Source organism: Rhinatrema bivittatum, chromosome 9 (genome assembly GCF_901001135.1).
Source record: "Rhinatrema bivittatum chromosome 9, aRhiBiv1.1, whole genome shotgun sequence".
NCBI classification, from domain to species: domain Eukaryota; kingdom Metazoa; phylum Chordata; class Amphibia; order Gymnophiona; family Rhinatrematidae; genus Rhinatrema; species Rhinatrema bivittatum.
Window position 1 is genome coordinate 125,499,915 of NC_042623.1, and position 23,957 is coordinate 125,523,871.

At 44.1% G+C, this 23,957-nt stretch overlaps 1 protein-coding gene across 1 annotated transcript in view; it reads right to left on the minus strand.

Annotated features, from left to right (window-relative positions):
- Positions 1–23,957, minus strand: part of LOC115099566 (wee1-like protein kinase 2) — a 135,755-nt gene that overhangs the window by 38,326 nt on the left and 73,472 nt on the right. The window contains 2 exon segments of the mRNA XM_029617300.1: positions 7,639–7,737; positions 19,053–19,199. Coding sequence (XP_029473160.1) covers positions 7,639–7,737; positions 19,053–19,199 — 246 coding nt within the window.

Below are 23,957 nucleotides of genomic sequence, written 5' to 3' on the forward strand. Positions count from 1 at the left end.
ATTGGGTAATATCATACATTAATTTGACCAAACTAATCAGACCTACACTGATCTTTATTCCTGCTATACAAAAATCATCCATATGAAATCAATGCAAAAAATTGTAATTTGCTAATCTAATACACAAATTCATGACATTTGAGTCTCTTCACCCTCATCCCCCTCCCCCCACCCACCCAGGACATTGCCAGCACTCTGGAGACAGACATGAAGTTTTAATAACTATTTTCAAAGTTATTTAATGGTTTTCACTGTCTTTTCCCTCGATCAATCATTTTCCTTCTTTCATTCCTTGTTTAATTTTCCATTCCGTCTTTTCAGTTAATTCATCCATTTTTATTCTTATATCTTGTTCTCTCTCCCCACCAACTTCTTTGCATGCCTTCCTCTTATTGCTTTTTGTTTCCTTTGCCTTTCACATAACATTTGCTCAGGTATTGTTTCCCTCTCCTTGCCACTTCATTTCCTCTTCCCGAGAATCCCTCACTGGATGGCTGATTTGACTAATCAGCTGGACTCTGATTTTACAGCTTGTTGTATGGTCCTGCCAGTTCACTCATGGCCAGAAAAAGCACTAGGTAGACTAGATGGCCACCTACAGTGCCACTGTTTTGGGGGTGGTGCGACGGTGGCAGGAGCACAGCAATTGCTCCTCCTGCTGGCACAGGCAGGAGGGAGGTAGAGCAGCAGCAGCATGGGCCCACAGCGGCCGGATGAAAGCGAAGCAATGCTGGGCTGCAGGCCCAGAAGCAGCAAATAGGAGTCGGAGCAGTGTGGGAGCCATGGCCCAAAGAAGAGCAGGAAGCAGAGCAGTGAGGGTGCGCCCAGGCTGAAGAAAGTTGCTGCCCTGTCTGCCAAAAAGAGAAGGCTGTTACAGGTTGTGTCTGCCAAGGGGGCAAGAGAGTGAGCATGTGTGTATGAGTGAGAGCAAGTATGTATGTGCATCTGTGTAAGAGAAGAGAGTTTGTGCACGCACCCCCAACTCCTACCACTACCCTCCCCCCACCCACACACAAATCCACAATCTCAGAGTGACTGGAAACCAGGTGTTCCTAGGTACAGAGAGCAGGGAGTTTTTTTTATCTTTAGTTTTAGTCATTGGGTGTTTCATTTGTCTGCTGGCTTTGAAATATATTATTGGTATGTGGAAAAATTTTTAAAAATTGGATTGATGTCATTTTTATTTGCAGTAGTGTCTCTTGGACAAATATTTGGGGGGGGGGGGGGAACAGGGTGGCAGACTAGATATAAAGGGGTGTAAGCCAAAGTGATATTTCATACATGGTACCTCAGACATATCATGGGCTGGGAGGGATCTCACCAATGTAGATCTTGAAGATTTAAGACTGCACATGGCACAAGGACTACACCCCTTAGGGGGATCATAGGTGGCAAAATAAAGAGTAAAAGTAAATCAGGTGAGGCATGCGTTGCAGTATGTGCTCATAGGCCCAGCAGCAGCCCCGTATGGGTTTTCTAGGTAACAGGAAACCAGTGAGGGTAGAAGAAATCCCACCAAAAACTCAGAATCTATGTAACAAGCCTACTGCCATAAAATGAACTTCCAAGACTCAACCAGCAACAACTCTATGGATGAAAAGGAAGCACTCAAAACATAGCACAGCCCTAGAACACCAATATATTTTCTAACGGAAAGACAGAACAAGCTGGACAGCTACAGATCGCTACAAAACACACTAGACAGTAGACACTAGTAAAATCTCCAACCTCTGTCACACATGCAGAACATGGACAAATTCTAACCAATAAGGAATCACAAATTAAAAAAAAGATACATGTAAACAAAAACTAAACCAGAAATCCCATGAAGCCAGAATGATCTGCATGCAGTGCAACCATGGAGAAAGAAACCAAAATGCATTTCCTCCTATAGTCATGGATGGGAACTCTCAGGATTTCACCCTGAGACTCGAGGAATTTGCATCAGTTGCAGGGTCTCAGGGGAAACACTAGAAATCTCAGGGCCTGGCCCAAGATGGCGGTGTAGCAAGACAAACTGACACATTGTTCCTGCCTTTGGTCATTTACCTTGAGAGATCTATGCCGCATTCAGCGAGGAAGCGCAGAGCCAGGGAGCGCTTAGCCTCGGAAGCACTCCCAACTTTCTTTGGTAGGACCTATGGACAACCCATGTCCGGTGTGGATCCAAAGCCAGTGAGGGAAGCTCGCAGACTGCCGGATGGGGGTGGAAGTAGAGCCCAAAGATGGTATTGAGCTGCTGGCATCTTTTTCCCCCGGCAGAGAGGACACTGCCCGCTAACCCCGCCAAGACAAGGACGCTCCCTACATAAGGAGACCAGGGGAAACCTAAATGGTTAACCCCCGGTGTGCCTCTGCCGGAGCCCGTGTGGTTGGGGCAGGAAGACTCGGCTCAAAGTGAGATCTCTGGGGCTTGCAGGGGGAAGGCCTAGTGGAGCTGCAGAACCGGAGGCCGGAGAGGTAACAGCTGAGAACTCTGTTTCAGGCAGCTGACCTGGTAAGGCCTCAACTTTATTCTTTAGAAACGCTATGGGAAGCAATAAACAATGTCAACAAGAATATGATACTACAATTGCATATTATTACAGATAATGTTAAAAAAGTTTGAACAACGGATGAATGATGTGGCAATGAAGTTTTGAAATCGAAGGAGAAAGTGGATTCTGTTAAAGTGAATTTAGAGAGTAATGCAAATATTCAACAAATGTTTATTAAAGAAAATCAACAATTGCAGATGAAGTTGGAAAACATGGAAAATCAGCTGAGAGGGAGAAATTTGAGGTGTATAAATTTTCCTAAAGTGGCATATATTTCACCGAAAGACATCTGGAGAAGATGCTTAATGGAGATCTTGAAAATTCCTGAAGGTGCCTTGCCCATTATGGCGAAAGTATATTATATGCCCCCATTAAGGAGGAGAGAATCGGAAGAAGATAATATACAAGTCTTAACTCCAAAGGAACCCCCTAATTTGGATATTTCAGCAGTACTGGAGCGAACAGAAGAAAGTATGACAACACCTGCTACGTTAATAGTAGCTTTCCTATTAGAATCTGATAAAGAAAGGATTTTTAAGATATTTCTCACAGATCCGAAGTTTTCCTGAATCAAAAAAATCCAAATATTTCCAGATATATCTAGACAGACGCAAGAGAGGAGATGACGATTTTTATTGTTGAAGTCCAGAGTTCTCGAATTAGGTTCATTATTTGCTTTAAAATTTCCAAGCAAATGTTTAATAAAACACCAAAGGATATCATATTTGTTTTATCAACCTTCACAGTTAAACTGCTTTCCTGCTTAATAAAATTGGCTCTCAGTTTGGTTCCTCACCGGTCTCTGGCTAATAGCTCAGATCAGGTTGTTTATTTCCTCATGTTTCTTCTTGTTCTTAATGTAAATTTGCATTAATATTCTTAGAAATACTTTATTTCAAATTAGTTGGTCCGGGGCTCACCTTGTCACCTCCAACATTTCCTCTGTATCTGCTTGGTGACCGCACATCCTGTGCTAGGGTAACAGAATCCTAATCAGCTTCTCTTTCAAACTTGTGTGCAGCAGGGATCTTATGCTGGGAGAGCCCCTGGAGATTCTCCTTCCTCTGTGGGCCATATGGGAAGGATCTTCTTTCTTGCCAGTGCCTTTCCCTCCCTCGTGACACTCAGTAGATATAGAGAACATGCACGACTGCAAGCACACTCTCTACACCTACTACGTGCTGAAAGCAAGGGAAAAGCACCAAAGGCAGCTTCCAGAGGAGCCAGAAAGAAGCCTCAGCCATTTTTTGCTCTTCCTATATGGCATGCAGAAGAGGGAGGAGTGGATGTTAACTCTGAGTTAGCACTGTTTTGGTATGGGAGGTTTACTATATTGTAACTAATTCAATTTACACATGGCTTTCTGCCACATATTACAATAGACCTAATACCATATGCGTTCCAAGCGACTTTTGCAGGGTTTTCTAGTTGTCACTTCAGCAATGCACATAAATATAATGCATATGTTGGTGCAAGTGATATTTTTACCTCAGAAGACTACTTTAAAATATGCCCTTTCATGCAACACCTATTACAAATCTATTAGTTTTAATTGTGTGTGGGAAGGGCCAGGGTGGAAAAGGAGATAAACAAAGCTAATGAGGTTCACCTAATAGCCTCACACCAACTTTGAGCTTGCTGGCAAGTGCAGCCACGGTTTAATATATATATATTGGTAGTGTCAGGGACTAACACCACCAACAAGGCTCACATCCAGAAAAAGTTCTGACATTCTAGGCTCAAATTTAATAGTAAACCAAGAGATCCCAGGTTAAGATCTGCTTGCTTGAGATTCAGAAAAACCAGTCAGCCTTGGCTAACCACAAAGCGTCTGTTTGATGTGTACCCACTAAGAATGACAATTGGCACAGTGCACATAAAAAATGTTAGTGAGCCAAGATTTGGGCCCGAAGGCCTGCAATAGTGCAAGAACAGAGCTTATAGGGAAAGCACATTGTATGGACAGAATAATAAGATTGAAGCTGTGGTATATTCACAGTAAAAGCAAACAAAACCTAGACCTACATTTTGTCATTTATCATGAAAAAAAAAAATAGTGCACATGGAAGAATACCTCTCAGTATTTACATACTTAGTAAATTAATTGCAATGGCCAAGTTAAAACTTCATTAGATTGCCTTCAAATGCTATCCCTGGTTTTATTGAGCATAATATTTGAAATTAAATTCATGGTGCAGTGCACATAGTAAAACAGTACTTAAATTTATTTTCCTTTAATCTACTTTCTTTTCAGGCAGTTAAGTGCCCTACTGATCTTGGTCATATATTTTCCAGAGAAGAGGAGCTTTTATACTTAAAGAGAAAACAGTGAAGCTGTTTATTAAGATCTATGAAACAAAAATGCTGAACATTTCTACAGAAGAAAAAAAACCCAAAATGTGAACAGCATAAACCATGTTCTCTGTAGACAGCAGGATGAATTAGCCATGACACGTAGGTGACATCATCCAACACCACCAAATAAACCCTTTTACCTCCTAGATCTTTTGCTCTAATGAGCATGTGCAGAAATTCCTGCAAGGTCATTTCCTCAGGAGCCCCTCAGTCAATTTTAAAGTGAAGTCCAGCTAGGTAGTTGACTGTCCAGGGAGGCAGGTAGATATTTAGTATGGCCAATTCATCCTGCTATCTACAGAAAACACCATTTACAATAAGCAAACTTGCTTTCTCTGTCAACAAGCAAGGTTATATTAGCCATGACACATGGGGAGTCCCAAGCTGAGGGTTGCAGCAGAGCATATAACTGAATAAGCAACCTGGATTTTTCTGTGGAGAGTAGAATATTGAATGAACAGGTTATACAAAAAACTGCTTGTCCAACTGTACTGTCACTTTTTGATCAATTTTCCAGATAGTAATGGGACATGAAGGTGTGCCCAGACCACCAAGTTGCAATTTTGAAGATGTCTTCACTAGATGCTGCTCAGAGATGAGCCACTGATGTAGCCATGGCTTTCACTTGAATCTTGATAGTGTCTAGTCTGCTAGGGCATAAAAAAAGTGTAATACAATCTTGTAGCCAATTGGACAATCTTTGTTTGGCAACTACTATGCCCAATTAGGATCATAAGAGACAAATAGTTGCAAGGTCCAACGATCTGGCTACATTTTTTCTGCAAAGCAAGAATCCTTATCCAAGTACCTTACCCAACTTTTCCAGACATCTGCAACAAGAGGTCCTCAGATGAAGACATGTTTCAGAGGCTCAGGTAGAAGGTTGGAGGGGATTCCTGTTAAATCCTCCTCAGATCCTAGAAGGGAACACTAATCCAAGACCCCAGTGATGAAATAAGTGGCTGAGAATGGATTTTTGGTCACCTAGGAGGGGCGTATTCCTGGTGGACATCCTCTGAATGGCTGGACTCCATTGCAAGTGAATGTTTAGGACTACAACTATCTCTCAGGGGTTCTGATGGCATAACCATCCAGTCAAGGGTAACTGAATTCCTCCTTGCAGGAGTAAATCTGATATCCTGGATAGGAAGGGCTGAAGTGTACCCTCCTAGTCCTTAGCCACCAGAGAGGTAAAGAAAGTCTTCAACAATTCTGCCACTTGATCTAAGGACTTGTGTGTCCTCTAGCCCTTCTTGCACATCCTCTGGACTTTATAAAAGTTGTACTGGGGGCTGGTTAGAAATTAAGGACACAATGGAGCAAATGGGATCTGGTGTGTCCAGATATATATCTTACTCCAGTAACTTTGATAGGGATATTGCTCTAGAAATTAGTAGAGGTAAGTGAGATGCAGTCACTTACTCTGATGCATGAGGTGTCAAGCCCCAATATGTTGGTGGTGTCAGAGTTATAGGCGGTGCTGGGGCTCAATGTGCTGAAGAATGGTGCATCAGCTACATCAGTGGCATAGAGACTCTATGCTTTTTCGGCACTAGTTGTGCTACTGTCTCTCAAGAATAGCACTTTTAGTAGGGCCTGAGGTTTGTAAATACTTCTGTTTACTTGACCCTGAGGCCCCAGCCTGCTCCAGTGAGGTGGGAAAATTTTCTCGAGATGCTCCTACTCAACTTGGCACTTTGGAACATGAAGAGACTGCTCCAGGAGGAGAACCAGCTGCAGCTCTTTAAAAAGACTTATGCAGGTCCTCCATTTTCCAGGCCCTGGACCTCTTTCTCGCAGAAAGAGGAAGTCAAGCAACAATATTTGCAAAAATTAAGAGAAGCTAGGAACATAGTCAGAAATTCAAAAGTTCAAATAAAAGAAAGATAGCAAATACAGTAAAGCGGGGGAGCGAGACTCTTCTTAAAAAAAAAATTATACTAATGATATCAATCAAGTTAAAACAGAAGGTACATTTCCCAGATGATGCTTGGATGAAAAAAAAAGGCTGAGGGGCTCACAAGGCAACACCCATACAGGAACTCCTGCACATGCTCAGTAGAGCAAAAGCTCTCTAAGCTAAGAAAGAAGGGTCTATTTGGTGTCATCAGATCACTCCCGTTTCATGGATAATTCAGCCATTTTTCTCAATAGAGAACATTACTTAAATGAAATTATTTTTAAAACATTAGAACGGGCAAGGTTTTAGGGAAGCTATACATGTATTAATTCCTGCATCTGCCTAGAAAACTATGAACCTAAAGTTAGTGTTTATACAGACTAGTACCCTTAGCAGTTCCTGGTTCACATACATCCCCCCCCCCCCCCCCCCATGTTGGCAAGAAACACAAAGCTTAGCACTGCCATTTTTTGGCAGGGGAGGCCCCAGGGCCTATGAATGACCATACACACACACAAACTCTGAGAAGGACGGAAGCAGTTAAACAAAGGAAAGAAGGTGGAAGAGATGGTGTGCCTGGTTCAAGAGCCATAAGTGCAAGGTTTGCTGAAATATTCAGTTCCTAAAAAAGAGGATGTCTTTGAAGGTAGCCAGTAGAGAGACAGAGAAACTGTAGAATGCAGCTTGCCACTTTCTCAATGGCCATAAACCCCCTTTCCCCTTCCCCACCCCCCCCCCCCATACCAGTTTCTCTTCCCTAATTTTATAAATCTCACTTTGTCTAGTTGACCTGCCCCTTCTAAGAGACATTACACACATTGTTTCCTCAATAAATTAAACACTCACCAATTTTATATATCACTGAGGTGGAGATGTCATCTTCATCATCACTCTCATTTTTACTGGCACTGTTGTCTATCAACTTCTGACAGATAAAGACATTACCTATAAATACAAAGACACTTCTAGCATCACCATATCTATCATTAATGGCCTACAAACACACAGGAGAGGACACCTGTATTGACAAGTGTCTTTTTAGGGCACACCCATGCCAGCATAGCCTCCAAATCTAGATGGTGTACCACTGCCACATCTGAACTGTAGATCTAACAATTGTCTCTTGTAACAACCGCTTCAGGAAAAATACTTGCTTGGGCTAAAAATTATATCCATATCTCTACTGAAGTTTTGTCCTACAATGGAGGATCAAAAAAAAAACCAAAACACTGGCTCACCCCTACCTCTTCAATTTCTTTAGGTGCTTTCATATGTTGGCATTTCAGGAGAGAGCCTACCACTTCCAAGTCCAGGCTGCAAACATACATGCCAGGCAGTATAAATGCTGCTACATTATTGAAGTCTTGGCAAGGTTAATCAAAGCCAATTTTAAAGTGCATGCTCTGAGCTCTCTGAACATTTCCAAGATTCTGAGGCTACAGAAATCTGCATGTAATTCCTGCACCGATATTTGCTGAATAATCTATTAGTCATGTGACAACCAACCAACCAGTTGGGTACCTGATGCAACAAACAGCATTCTGGAAAAATAGGTGATTGTATTCCTAATCCTACAATATGCAACACACAAAATTTCCCTCATATGAAAGGACCTGAAGTGCCCCATTCCCAATAAGAATTTTGCCACTCCGTTTGAGGACAAAAACTGCCTTAACCACAGATTACCTTTTCCCAATTGAATCTCCTGTCAAGTTGCAGCATCTCATGGTTTGGATGTATAAGGAAGGGAGAAGTACCCAAATATTATCCAATTTGAAATGCCAGATAGGCAGGGAAAGAAATCATGACGACAAAAAATGTGGAAGAAAAGATAGTTAATGAGGTAAAGTGAGGAAATGAGATTTTTTTTTCAAAGTTTGTCGGTGAGAAGGAAGGCTAGCATTGAATTATTAGATTGAGAGGAATTGAAACATGCGGAGGGTATGGGCAAAGGCAAAACAGAAATGGCAAAGGAGAAATTACTACTTACCTGATAATTTCCTTTTCCTTAGTACAGATAGGTGAATCCAACTTCCCAACACAGGTGAATCCAAAACCAGTGTGATGTACCAAAGCTACTCCCGAACAGGGCGGGAGGCTGTCTTTGGTCCAGTCAAAACTGCACATGCAAAGGCTGTATCCTCCCGGGCCTGAATATCCAGCCGATAATGCCTGGAAAAGGTGTGTAAGGAAGACCACATCACAGCTCGACAAATGTTGATGGGGAAACAGTCTAACTCAGGGATGGGCAATTCCAGTCCTCGAGGGCCGCAAACCGGTCGGGTTTTCAGGATATCCCTAATGAATATGCACGAGAGAGATTTGCATGCACTCTGCCTCAGTCGTATGTAAATCGTTTTCATGCATATTCATTAGGGATATCCTGAAAACCCAACCGGTTTGCAGCTCTCGAGGACAGGAATTGCCCACCCCTGGTCTAACTTGTTGGCCATGGCTCTGCCTGAGCCCTAATAGAATAAGCCCCAACCTGACTAGGCAAGGACTGCTCAGCATCAACATATGCAGCCATGACTACCTCCTTAATCCAGCAGGCTACTGTAGCCTTCAATGCCAGCTCACCTTGACTCCCCCCACCATGGAGCATAAACAGCCAATCCATCTTTCTGAGAGGTTCAGAACACTCCAAATACCTCAAGATATGCCACTTGACATTGAAAGGCCATAATGGCCGATATTGCTCCGCATCTTTTGCCCTGTCCAGAGACTGCAGGGAAAGACTGATTCAAGTGAAAATTCAAGACTACTTTTGGCAAAAAGGAAGGAACAGTATGCAACTATCACCCCTGGAGTTGCTCATAGAAATGGCTCCCAGCAAGACAAGGCCTGTAATTTGGATACTCAACGCACAGAACAAATTACCACAAGAAACACCAATTGCAATGTCAGTAACCTCAGGGAAAGGGTATGCATTGGTCAAAAGGTAGAGTCCACTAAAAAATCCAAAACTAGATTAAGACTCCACAAGGGCACCGGTAACCGCAAGGGAGGATGAAGATGCTTCATTCCTTTCAAGAAAAGGGCCACATCTGGATGAGCCAACAAGGGCCCACCATTCACCTGACCTCAGAAACAGGCAAGAGCCGCCACCTGAACCTTCAAGGAATTAAGGGCCAACCATTTACTCAATCCATCTTACAAAAATTCCAAAATGAGCTGGATCTTAACCGAACGAGGAAGATTATCTTCAAACCAAGCCTCAAACATTCGCCAAACCCGCACATAAGCTAAGGAAGTGGAGAACTTTCTTGCTCATAGCAACGTGGTAGTCACTGCAGCAGAATATACACGCTTCACCGAGCCCTCTCAACGACCATACCATAAGACAAAATAGATTTGGATCTTTGTGAAGAACTGGTCCCTGCCGTAGCAGATTCCTGTGAGCTGAAAACCGGAGGGGAGAGTCCACCAGAAGCCTTTGCAGATCTGCATACTACATTCTCCTGAGCCAATCTGGTGCCACCAGAAGCACCATCCCCCTGTGACTCTTGACCCTCCAAACTACTCTGCCCAACATAGGCCACAGAGGAAAGCATACAGCAGCTTGCCTTCCAGCCATTCCTGCACGAGAGCATCAATGTCCAATGACTTCGGATCTCTCCTGCGACTGAAGAATCGAGGAACCTTCGCATTGTGAGAAGTTGCTAGCAGATCCAGAAATGGAAGGCCCCAGTGATCCACTATTAGCTGAAATGCCTCATTTGGCAATTTCTATTTTTCTGGATCCAAACTCTGCTGAGAAAGTCTGCTCTTACATTGGCTTTTCTTGCAGTATGCGAGGTTGAGATCTCCTAAAGATGCACTTCTGCCCATTCCATAAGTTGGTCTATTTCCTGTGACACTTTCTGGCTATTGGTTCCTCCCTGCCAATTGATGTAAGCTGCTGTCATTGCATTGTCCGACATTATGTGGACCGTTGGACCCTGCAATCTGTCGCCAAACTGCAAGCATGCCAACTGGACTACACAGGCTTCCAGTCGATTGAGGTTCCAAAAAGACTCTTTTGCATGCCAGCGCCCTTGCACTGTCAGCTCCTGAAATGAGCACCCTAACCTTGGAGGCTCGCATGTGTTGTGAGTACTAGCCAGTCCAATTATCTTAGAGAAACCCCCTTTCTGAGATGATCCACTTTTAACCACCACTGTAGTTGAGAGCAGACCTCCAGTGGTAGGTGGAGCCGATTCAAGTAGTCTTGAGACTGTGGGCTCCAACCAGACAGCAGAGTGCACAGAAGCAGACACATATGCATCCTCACCTACAGCACCACCTCCAGGGTTGCCGCCATCAATCAGAACACCTGAAGATAGGACTACACCGTCTGGCGTATAGTGTTCGACAATAGACACACCTGTGCCATCAGCTTCTGGATACGGCCCTCCAGCAGGAACACTCTACCCCATTTCATGTTGAACTGAACACCAAGACACTAGCGACTGAGATGGCTGAAAGATTGCTTTTGGCCAGGTTCACGACCAAACTTAGCTCCTGCAACAAAGAGGTCACCTTTGGTAAGACCCGAAATCTCTTCAAGTTTCTTGGTCTGAATCAGCCAGTCATTCTAGTATGGATGTACCAGAATCCCATCTTTTCTCAACTCCACCACCACCACTGTTGTGGCCAAACCAAAAGGTAGTGCTCAAAACTGATGACATCCCAAAACTGCGAAACACAGAAAATCGATGATGCTCTATTTGTATGGGAATATTCAGGTATGCCTCAGAGATCCAGAGACAACAGGAACTCCCCCTATTGCACTGCAATTATCACTGAGCGCAAGATTTCCATACAAAAATGAGCCACACACAAATGACAGTTGACTCCTTCAATATCCAGGATGGGACAAAAAGAGCCCCCCTTCTTGGGCATCATGAAATAAATGGAATAAAAGCCCAAATTTACCAGCCTGTAGGCTGCAGTCTTGACAACATAACCTCCACGGTCTGTCTCTTCTGAGGAGAGTCGCAGGGAGACACCATGAACACATCCCGAGGAACACAAACTCCAGCGCATAGCCATCCCTTATCACCTCCAGCACCCACTGGTCTGTCATGATCTTGACCCATCTCCGATAAAAAAGACCCCATATCTCAGAGAGAGGTCAGCACATAGTCATTGGGAGACACAGGGTGCTCCACTACCTGAACCTGCATCTTGTCTGGGCTGCCTGGGACGAAAGATCTACCCAAAAGGTAGAGTCCTCTGAAAGGTCACTCCTCTGTAGGGTCAAAAATGTCTGAGCCCTCTAGTATGACCTCTCATGCTGAAGGATCGCGGCACCCGTTTCTCATCCTCTGGTAAACTAGGACCCGGGGACTCACCCCATTCATTGGCCATTTTCTCCAGCTCACTCTCAAATAAGAGTGAGCCTTTAAAGGGCAACTTCATAAGGTTAGACTTTGAGGTTGTATCAGCTGACCAATTTCTCAGCCAAAGCAGATGCCTAGCAGCTTTTACTGAAGCCACTCCTCTGGCCTAAGTTCAGACCAAATTGCAGCCTGCATCTACCAAAAAGACAGCTGCTTGTTCTATCACTGCCCTAGAATTCAAGCCAAATTCATCGACTTTCTGAGAAAGCAGTAAACAAGAGCCAGCCATCAGGGAACTACAGGAAGCTATCTGCAAATTCATTGCCATAACTTCAAAGGCCTGCTTAAGGATAGCCTCAATTCTCCTATCCTGTCCATCCTTCAAGGTCGCTCCCCCTTCTACGGGAATAGTCGTCCACTTGGTAACAGCATACAAAAGTGCATCCACCTCTGGAAAACATTAAAGCTCTCACAGCTGGATCCAGGGGGTACAATCTTTCCAAGACTCATCCCCTTTTAAAATTAGATTCTGAATTAATTCTTAAATGGCTTCCATAATAGGGAAGAAGCAATAGGCTTTATGCAAGGAAATCAGAATAGGATCCTTCTTTGGCTCAGACATGGAGTCAGCCCCAGGTACTCCCAGCATCTTCAAGACATGGAGTCAGCCCCAAGTACTCCCAACATCTTCAATGACTGGGAAAATCAGAGCCAGTAACTCATCTCTATGAAAGAACCTCAACATAGTTCTATACTGCTCCAATCCTGGAGGAATTTTCCCATCTTCCAGGAAGTAAAGATCGGGCTCATCATCCATGTCATGTGGGTCCCTATCGGGAAGGTCTAATCCAGGCGTACCCCGCCGCTTACCCGCAGCACCAGGCAGTCAAGATTTCACCACTTGCGATCCTAGTTGTTAAGATTGCTGGGGCCAGGGATTACACCTGAAGAAGTAGTGCAGTCCTTGAAAAAATTCTGCCCAAGAAAAGGCAGAGGATCCATGCCAAAACCAGGGAGCAACTGATCTGCTCCCACTGAACCAATTTTTCCTGCTAAGGAACCAGTTAGGGGAGCTCCAAAATCAGGTGACCCTTCAGGCAGCTTTTTCCATTCATCCACTAGTATGGGAAGAACCAAGTTTAGCAAAATCATAAAGTCATTCTCTCTGAGCCTCCAAACAGTGCTGACAAATTCAAGGACATGCCAGGTTGAGATGCCTGAATGTAACAAGCAACACATAGGGAACAAACCTAAGCCCTTTGCCCTATGAGCGCCAGTTGGCCAATTCGCCTAACAGGCACCTGACAACACTGTTCCTATGTAGGTGCCCAACTTGAGTTCCCTCAGGATGTTCAGACAATGTGCAAAAAAAGGCATGGGTGCACACAAATGGTAGGTGTTCATATGCGCTTAACTAGGCGCACAACCAAGTGCATAATGGGCCGCACAGTCTGGTGCACTAGCATGATCGACAGAAACTGAAGACGGCAGTCTGCAGTGCAAATAAAAGCGTGAAAACACATTATTTAATCACTGGCACAATTTAAGAACAACGGAGGAGTTGAAGATTATTCCAAGGATTGAATAGAGAAGTTGTGTCCACAATCAAAGGTATAATGAATGGTATTTACCTTGTGCCAGTGATTAGATAATGGGATATGCTGTAACTAAAAATATACTTGGGACATTATTTTAAAGATAAGTTTTTTTGAAATTTTTTTTTCAATCTTTTTATATAGTGGCTCCAGCGTTCAAGTGAGATTAGCGATTTTTCTATACTTCAAAGAAATGAGTGGAGAAGAGGTTCCTGTTAAATGAATAGAGTCATCTATTGAGTCTATTGGATTAAAAATTCCCCTGAAGAAGCTGTTAGATGAAACAAGGGCCCTGTTGGGATTTATAGAAATTCAATAGATCAATTGTATTGGGGGTCTTAGAAATTAAAAATAGAATCTATTCTGGTTAACACAAGATTATTATCAGGAATCTAGATAACTCGTTGAGAATTTGCCACATAAGGAGTATGTAAGATAAAATAATTATATGAATAAGATAAGCTTAATGAATTTGTTCAATATTGTGGAATTAGAAAAATCAGTAACAGTATAGTTTCATCATGGTTTATGGAATGTGATTATGGAGGTAATTTTTATGAGTATGTATGGGTATGAGTGATAATGTTTTTCTAACAGATATTTAAAAGGATGTTGAGGGTAATTTGATAACCGCACAATTAATGGTTAAGTGCAATTTGTTGTGGATGTATTAATTGTTTGAAGAATAATAAAAATTGTTGGTGATACAAAAACAGTATAAAAATATTGATATGTGTTTGTATCCCACTTTGTAAGGCGTGTTCTTTTTTGTATTAAGTGTTAAGCACTGAACAAATAATAATATTGCCTGAATTTTGTGATATGTAGGAGATGCATAACCCACAGGTTTTGGATTCACTTGTCTGTACACTAAGGAACTAATATTTTTGCACAGTATTCACTAAGAAGAGGATTGTAGAAGGACTGATACTAACTGGCACAATGCATTTGTTTAGGGAAGATTGTGTATGGAACTAGCAAACAAAAAGGCCAATACAGTACAGTGCGCTCCGTTGGAGCGCACTGTTAACCTGTCATTGGACGCGCGTTTTCCCTTACCCCTTATTCAGTAAGGGGCGGAAAACGCGCGTCCAACCCGCCGAACCTAATAGCGCCCTCAACATGCAAATGCATGTTGAGGGCCCTATTAGGTATGCCCACGCGATTCAGTAAGTAAAATATGCAGCCAAGCCGCACATTTTACTTCCAGAAATTAGCGCACCTACCCAAAAGGTAGGCGCTAATTTCTTCGGGCACCGGGAAAGTGCACAGAAAAGCAGTAAAAACTGCTTTTCTGTGCACCCTCAGACTTAATATCATGGCGATATTAAGTCGGAGGTTCCGAAGGGTAAAAAAAGTAAGAAAACAAAATTTCTGTCGGGTCAAAAACCGGATGCTCAATTTTGCCGGCATCCAGTTTCCGAGCCCGTAGCTGTCAGCGGGCTTGAGAACCGACGCCGGCAAAATTGAGCGTCAGCTGTCAAACCCGCTGACAGCCGCCGCTCTGGGCCAAAAGGAGGCGCTAGGGACGCTCTCCCACGGACTTTACTGAATCAGCCTGAAAGTGGGTTAAGCCATAAAGACAGATGGGATGTATTGTTGAGATTACTTACCTGATAATCTCCTTTTCCTTAGTGTATGCAGATGGACTCAAAACAAATGGGTATAGTGTGCTCGTGATAGCAGTTGGAGATGGATCTGACATCAGCACGGGTACATATATACCCCCACAGAAGTGCCGCAAATCAGTAATCTTCCTTGCAAAGCTGTAGCTGACCGATCAATTAAATGAACAGGATTACCCTGACCGATTGATAGTAGCTGGAGACCGCCAGTGATCACAACCGGAAGGCGTCGACACCCGGCAGGGTGGATGGCCTATTATAAGAAAACATGGCTTACCGTGAATTCAATGAATTCCCATGTATGCCGGCAGCCGGGCGGGATGCTGAGTCCATCTGCATACACTAAGGAAAAGGAGATTATCAGGTAAGTAATCTCAACATTTTCTAGCGTGTAGCAGATGGACTCAAAACAAATGGGATGTACAAAAGCTACTCCCGGACTGGGTGGGAGGCTGCCCGAGGACCCTGTAGGATTGCCCTCGCAAATGCTGTGTCCTCCCTGGCCTGGACGTCCAGACAGGTAGAATCTGGAGAAGGTATGGAGGGAGGACCACGTCGCCGCTTTACATATCTCTGCAGGCGACAGCAGCTTAGCTTCTGCCCAAGAGGCCGATTGTGCTCTGGTAGAATGAGCCTTGACCTGTAGAGGCAGTGGTTTTCCCGCCTCTATGTAGGCTGCCTTGATAACTTCTTTAATCCAGCGGGCGATGGTTGGCCATGAGGCCGCTTCCCCTTGCTTCTTCCCGCTGTGCAGGATGAACAGGTGGTCCGTCTTTCGTACTACTTCTGACATTTCCAGGTATCTCCACAGCAGTCTGCTGATGTCGAGATGGCGTAGCATTCGACCTTCCTCCGACTTCTTCAAACCTTCCGTGGTAGGCAAGGATATGATTTGGTTGAGGTGAAAGTGTGAGACCACCTTGGGTAAAAAGGATGGAACTGTGCGAAGATGGATAGCCTCTGGAGTGATTCTGAGAAATGGATCACGACAGGATAGTGCTTGTAGCTCTGAGATGCGGCGTGCTGAACATACCACCAGCAAGAACACCATCTTCAAGGTTAACAAACGGAGGGACAGGCCTCGAAGGGGCCTGAAGGCTGATCCCGCCAAAAATTCCAATACTAGGTTGAGATTCCACAAGGGCACCGGCCACTTCAGTGGCGGGCGAATGTGCTTGACTCCTTTCAGGAAACGTGAGACGTCTGGGTGTTTGGCAATGGTGTTGCTGTCACTCCTGGGACCGTAGCAAAACAGCGCTGCTACCTGAACCTTGATGGAGCTGAGGGACAGACCCTTCTGAAGTCCATTTTGAAAGAAGTCCAAAATGATAGGAATCTTAGCGGCCTGTGAATTGGTGCCGTGAGAGTCGCACCAGGCTTCAAAAACTCTCCAGATCCTGATATATGTTAGGGATGTGGAGAACTTGCGTGCTCGGAGGAGTGTATCTATAACTGGCTCCGAGTATCCCCTTTTCTTCAGTCGAGCCCTCTCAATGGCCAGACCGTAAGAGAGAATTGAGCAGGATCCTTGTGGAGGATGGGGCCTTGCCGCAGCAGGTCCCTGTAGGGAGGCAGAGGTAGAGGGTTCCCTGCCAGTAGTCTTCTCATGTCTCCGTACCAGGGTCTTCTTGGCCAGTCCGGGGCCACTAGAAGAACTAGGCCTCTGTGTCGCTGAATCCTGTGTACAATGGCGCCCAGCAGGGGCCATGGAGGAAAGGCGTATAGCAGGATCCCTTGAGGCCACGGCTGTACCAGGGCATCGATCCCCTGAGCCCGAGGATCCCGCCTGCGGCTGAAATATCTGGGAATGAGCATTGGACCTGTCCGCTAAGAGGTCCATGGCTGGCCTCCCCCAGCGATCCACAACTATCTGAAAAGCTATGGATGACAGCTGCCACTCCCCCGGATTCAGGCTCTCTCTGCTGAGGAAGTCTGCCGTCGTATTGTCCTTCCCGGCAATGTGGACGGCGGAGATGTCCTGGAGATTTGCTTCTGCCCAAATCATCAGGGGAGTTATTTCCAGGGACACTTGTTGGCTTCTGGTTCCGCCCTGACGATTGATGTATGCCACAGTGGTGGCGTTGTCCGACATCAGTCTGACCGCTCTGCCGCGAAGTCTGTGGGCAAATTGCAGGCACGCTAGCCTGACTGCCCGTGCCTCTAGTCGGTTGATGTTCCACCGCCCTTGGGCGGTGAGCTCCTCGCAGTGCGCTCCCCATCCGTTCAGGCTGGCATCTGTGGTGAGCAGAATCCAGGTTGGGGCGGACATTCTTGACCCCTGGCTCATATGGCCGGGCTGCAACCACCATCATAGCGGATACCGCACTCTGGCCGGTAGAGGTAGGCGTACGGTGTAGTTCTGTGATCGTGGGCTCCATCGAGATAGAAGGGCGCGTTGCAATGGTCTCATATGAGCCCACGCCCATGGCACCACCTCCAGAGTGGACGCCATGAGGCCGAGGACCTGTAGGTAATCTCGAGCTGTGGGCTGGCTGGCGCTCACAGCAGGGCCTGCAGATGACTCTGGAGTTTTGATGTTCCTTCTAGGAATTTAGTCGTTAGAATTTGGAAACACGCTCAGCGAGCGTGAGGTAGCTCCAAACTACTTTGGAGACGGAAATTACTGATTTGCGGCACTTCCTGTGGGGGTATATGTACCCGTGCTGACGTCAGATCCGTCTCCAACCGCTAGCACGAGCACACTATACCCATTTGTTTTGAGTCCATCTGCTACACGCTAGGAAATCTAAAATTACTAAGGGTACTCAAAAAACTTCTTTTAGGTCTGCTGGAGGATTGGTTTAATCAATTATGAGCGACAGGAATGATCCCTTGGAATTTAAGAAGGGATGTTCCTCTTCATAGAAGTGACAATAGAGAGGAGGTTGGAAACTATAAGGCCAGTTAAAATGACTTTAAATGAAGACCGTACTGAAGGAAAGGATAGGAAACTATCTACAATCCAGTGGGCTGCAAGTTCTGAGGCAGCATGGTTTTACTAGAGACAAATTGTGTCAACCAAATCAGATTTATTTTACTGGGTGACTAGAGAATTAGAGCAAGTGGAATGTGCTGGATGCAATTTACTTTGATTTCAACAAAAAACTTTTGCTACCATCCCATATAGCAAGTTCACAAACTGAGCAGTCTCGAGGTGGGTCCCAAGGTAGTGGTCTGATTAGAAATTGGTTAAGGGATAGAAGATAATGGTAAATTGAATTCATTGTTAAAGGAGAAAATAATCAGTGGAGTGCTTTAGAGATAATTACTAGGGTTGGTTCTATTCTATCTTTCTGAGCAATATTGCAAAAAGATTAGAAGTTGCCTTTTTGTGGTTGATACAAAGATCTCCAACAAAGTGGATTCACTGAGGGAGTAGACAAAATGAAAAAGTGATCTCAGAATGCTTAAGTAATGCTTGGAAGTTAAGCTTCAATGCAAAAATAAGTGCACTGTGTAATGGATTTGGGGTACAGAAATCTGATGGGTGATGAGAAGCTAATATGCACTAAAATGGGCAGGTTTTGGGGAGATAGTGTACAAGGATCTCAAGGTTGTGAAACAATGTTATGAGGTGAGAGAGTGTGAGTGAGAGAGCGAGTATTCTTTGTGGTCATGCTGAAAACCAGCCATCTGGGGGGCATGCGGACTGCATTTGAGATCACACTGCAGCGAGTAAACACAAAGGGAGAAGAATATATTGGATAGGTACTAACTTGGCTTTATATCCATATGCACCAGACCAGAGTTGTGAATGTACTTCAGTCCCATGGACACTTGCAGGAGGATTTCCTTCAGTTCCATCTCAGAGAAAAAATGCTTCGTTTTGGCTCTCTCTAACACCACATCCTGAAGGCTCCCACCTTGAAGAGAAGAAATTTCAAATCTAATTGCCAAAAGACTAAAATCCCCAATCCCTTTAATCTCCCTTAACACATGGCTTCTAAGAAAATACATTTCTATCAACAGTAAAGAAATATTAGTCAGAAAATACTACATCCTACTGGGATATGATGTCTGCATCACAACCACAACACATGGATGATTAGATGGCAGAAATAAAAAGGAGTTACTTGTGCAGCCTTCAATACTGAAACAGAGAAACTGATCAAATATTCCTGCAGGCACCAAGCAGTGTACCTTATACAAGCTCTCGCTCACAGAACGACTTTTTTTCAGGGCTTAGCTATAGACTTTACTGAAGTCTATAGCATGAAACTAATGGCAAGGGAGGCTGTGCAGAGTAATGAGAAGGTGGAATTATGAATGTTGGTGCTATATGGGCCCAAGCCAAAGAGGAAACACAGGATCAGCTTCAGCATAACATAAGCAGAAAGAGAAAAGGCAATGTTAGCAGTGTCAGCTTCAGCAAGGGCAACAGCTGAATCAGGGCCCCCTGAAGAAATGGTTCACATGTGGTGACCCCACCCTGGCAGAAGACTTGAACAGCCAGGAGAGAGAGAACATTGCATATTTCATTATGGCAGTCCACTTGGACACTGATAACCAGTACCGGGAGTTTATTTAATTTGTGCGCAGCACTTCCTCAGCTTCTGCTGATCTCACAATAACACAAGGTCAGCAGCGAGGAGCCCAAGTGTTACCTGCCAAAACAATCTGATACAGTGAAACTTGTTTCCGCCACTCTTCCTGATGCCATTGCTCTGATGCTGGGGAAACGTGTGCCGTGGGCAGGGGAAGAGTGTTGCCAGGGATGTAGCATGATGTCGTCAAATGAGAAATCTAGAAATTACTGACATGGCTGTCTGCCACAACTCCACTTCCCTAGCTTTTCAAATCACCAAGTGGAGGATCCCCCATCTCTCTAGCAAACTGAGTACATTCTAAGTAATCTGAAATGTTCATTGTGGCCTCTCTCATCAAAAGAGGGGAATTAAGTGGGGACTCTGGGATGGGGAGAATAGAGAAAGATTGAGTACAGAATTGGGGATAGGGGGAAAGCAAGGATTTGGAGATTAGGCGAGATTGCTCGGGGTGGGTTGGGATGAGAGAGACTGCCGAGTACAGGATAGGGCATGAAACTCATCCCCCATATGCTATAGCAAGTAGCACATTTAAGGCTAATCGGAGAAAATTCTCTCTCACTCTATGCACAATTAAGCTCTGGAATTTGTTGCCAGAGGATGTGGTTAGTGCAGTTAGTGTAGCTGGGTTTAAAAAAAGGTTTGGATAAGTTGACTTAGGGAATGGCCTCTGCTATTACTAGCATCAGTAGCATGGGATGATCTTAGTGTTTGGTTACTTGCCAGGTACTTGTAGCCTGGATTGGCCTCTGTTGGAAACAGGATGCTGGGCTTGATGGACCCTTGGTCTGACCCATCATGGCGATTTCTTATGTTCTTATCCTGCCCCCAGCAGTTTCTCACAAGTGTCAACCCCCATTCCCAGCATGTACTCTTTCACCATGGGACTGAGAAGCATTGAGGCGGCAGCTCCTGGGGACAGGCATTGACACTTGAGAGGGTAATTCAAATTCAGGAAAACCTTATTAGCTGCCAAAATAATACATTAAGTGGTTAAAATAAAAGAAAGAGAAAAGTTGTCACATAATAGTAAACAAAATAAGATTACAGGGGACAGAAAGGACAAGGGCAATCTCCAGGTTCTGGTGTTGTCCCTGTACAGACCATTTCTGCCCTGGTGGCAGGGCACAAGGAGAAATTTGTTCTTACCTGATAATTTCCTTTCCTTGAGTTTACCAAGCTAGTTCAGACATATGAGTTATGCCCCCTGACCAGCAGATGGAGTCCAGAAACAAGCAGCTTGCTGACATTGCCCTATATAGGCTCCTGTGCTGATCTTGGCCTGCCAGTATCTTGTATCAAACCAAGATTATTATACCAAAAACCAATCTTTCTTCCTCGTAACCAGGGAGCTTCCAAGTGAGAAAACCACACAAACATGAACTAGAAGAAACACTACCTTATTATGCTTGTTTTGATGCAGGATATATCCATTCTGAAAAGAAAGCAGTAATTGCAGAAGATCCTATGTTTGGAAAATTAGAACAGATTCTGGACTCAAGTAAAGGAAATCAGGTAAGAACAAATTTCTCCATCTTCAACCAGCCAAACCAGACCATATGCATAGGATGTACCCAAGAGGTATATCCATAGGGCAGGAAACTGCCAAACCAACTCTCAAGACCTCCTCTTCTTCTCTGGCACCAACATAGAGACAATGTTTTACAAATACAATGAAGACCAGGTTGCTGCCTTGCAAATCTTCTCTAGTGAATCCAACCAAAGCTCTGTTCATGAAGCCGCTTGTGCTCTAGTAGAATGTGCTTTCAAATGTTTGGGCAGTGTCCGCCCCCTATCCACATAGGCCGACCCAATGACTTCCTTAATCCAATGCATCAGCAAAGCTTTGGAAGTGGCTTCTCCTTTCTTGGATCCTGCCAACTGGGCAAAGATGATCCATTCTTCTAAAATGTTCATGACATTTAAATAACGCAATAGCACTCATTTTACATCCAAAGAATGAAGCTGTGGGTATTCTTTCCACATCATTCTCTATGGAAGAAAGGAAGGCATGCCACCTGATCAAGATTAAAAGGATGAAATCACCTTCAGAAGGAACAGCACTGTACAAATCTTCAGTCTCCTCAGAAGAAAAAAAAAAGTAAAGTAGTTCCCTACCAGAAAGGGCCTACAACTCAGATATTCAAATGGCCAAGTAAATTACCACAAAAAAAAAAAAATACTACCTTAAGAATGAGGTTAACTGAAATCCCCTTTAAGGGTTCAAAAGGCAGAATCAGTCAGAAAACATAACACCAAATTCAAATTCAAAGATGGGACTGGATCACTCACTGGTGGTCTAATATGTTTCACTCCTTTTAGAAAAGTAGAGATGTCCAGATAAGAGATAAACATCTACCTGAATCTTCAAGGAATTCAGTGGTAACCCCTTATCAAAACCTTCCTAGCCAAAATCAGCTTAGTTTATGTCAAGGTATAGTGGACCTTTGAGGATTGGTGCACTAAAAACGTAGAACTCTTTCAAGTATGTAAGAGAGTATCTACCACCTTTCTTGATTAAATAAGAACTCTCAAGAAGCAAACTGTAAGACACTCTGGTCCCTGCCTCTGCAGGCCTGGAACGATATAGAAGGAAGAGAACTCCCATCCAATAATCAGATCTGCCTAACAAGACTACTTGCGCCAAATCAGGAGCTACTAAAGCCACTGGTTCTCGATGTTTGGAGATTCTCTGAAGAACCCTGCCTATAACAGGCCACAGAGGAAACAAAGCCTGGTTCTGACCAGGTCTAAATCAAGGCATCCATTCTAGACAACCCATGAATTCTTGTGCTGAAAAACCTTTTCACCTTTGCATTTGTGTCAGTCACCTTTAGATTCAACTCCAATTTTGTCCAACACGCCACAATATGAGTGAAGCCCTCCTGTGACAGTTCCAATTCTCTGGGATCTAGAAAGTTTTGGCTGAGAAAGTCCGCTTTAACATTATCCACTCCCATTACGTGCAATGCTGTTAACATCTTTAGGTGCTTCTCGGCCAGTTAAAAGTGGAATAACTTCTTCTAATACCTAAGAAATCTTGCTGGCATTATCCGACAAAATCCTATCTGCTAGACTTTGAAGAATCAGTGCAAATTGAAACACTAACTGGATTACTCATCTCCAAATCAGTTGATTGGCCAAGTGGCCTCTTCCACTGAACATGGCCCTTGAGATACATAGCCTTGACAGTGCATCCCCCAACCTAGATGCAAGCCTTCTGTCATCAGTACTGCCCAGGAGAGAGATTCCAGATTCACACCCTTTTCCAAATTTGATTGTCAGCCACCACTCCAAACTCGCTATTATTTGCTCTGGAACACAGTACATAATCCTCAGACTGAGGATCTCACCTGGATAGCAGGGCCTTCTGCAAGGGTCTCATGAGTCCTTCCACAAGCACCCAGAGCCAGGGCTGCCACTATGGACCCTATTACTTCAAAATAACTCCATACCGTGGGCTCCCTGGCATCCATTAAGGAGCAGACCTGCGCCTACTTCTGATTTCTTTGTACTATTAATCTCACTCAGCCTCCATGTGTGTCAAAACGTGCCCCTAATATTCTAGAGACTGCATTGATCACAACTTGCTCTTTGCAAAGTTTACCACCCAACCTAGCTCTTGCAATAACCATACCAACCTGGTCATGGCTGAATCATTCTGTTGAACTGACTTCACGCTGATCATCTAGTCATCCATATAAGATAGACCAAAACATCTTCTCGACACAAAAAGGCCACTACTACCACCATGACTTTAGAAAAGGTTCTTGGAGCCATTACCAGACCAAAAGAGTGCCAAAAATGAAAGTGACCTCCTGTGAGAAACACAGATACTGCTATCAAATCTTAGAGGACCAAACTCAACCCATATGTTTTTCATGGACAAGTTAACTGCTGTGCTGGTTTTATAGAATTAGCTAGAATATATTTTATTGCTTTGTATTTGCTCTGACCAATAGTGACTCTTAGAAATGAAGAAACCGGAGATAGGTTTTAGCTAGTCACAGACCGCTCAGGCTGGATATTGTCTCTTACTTAGAAAAATTGTTTTTGCTAGAAATAGTTTGTTATGTA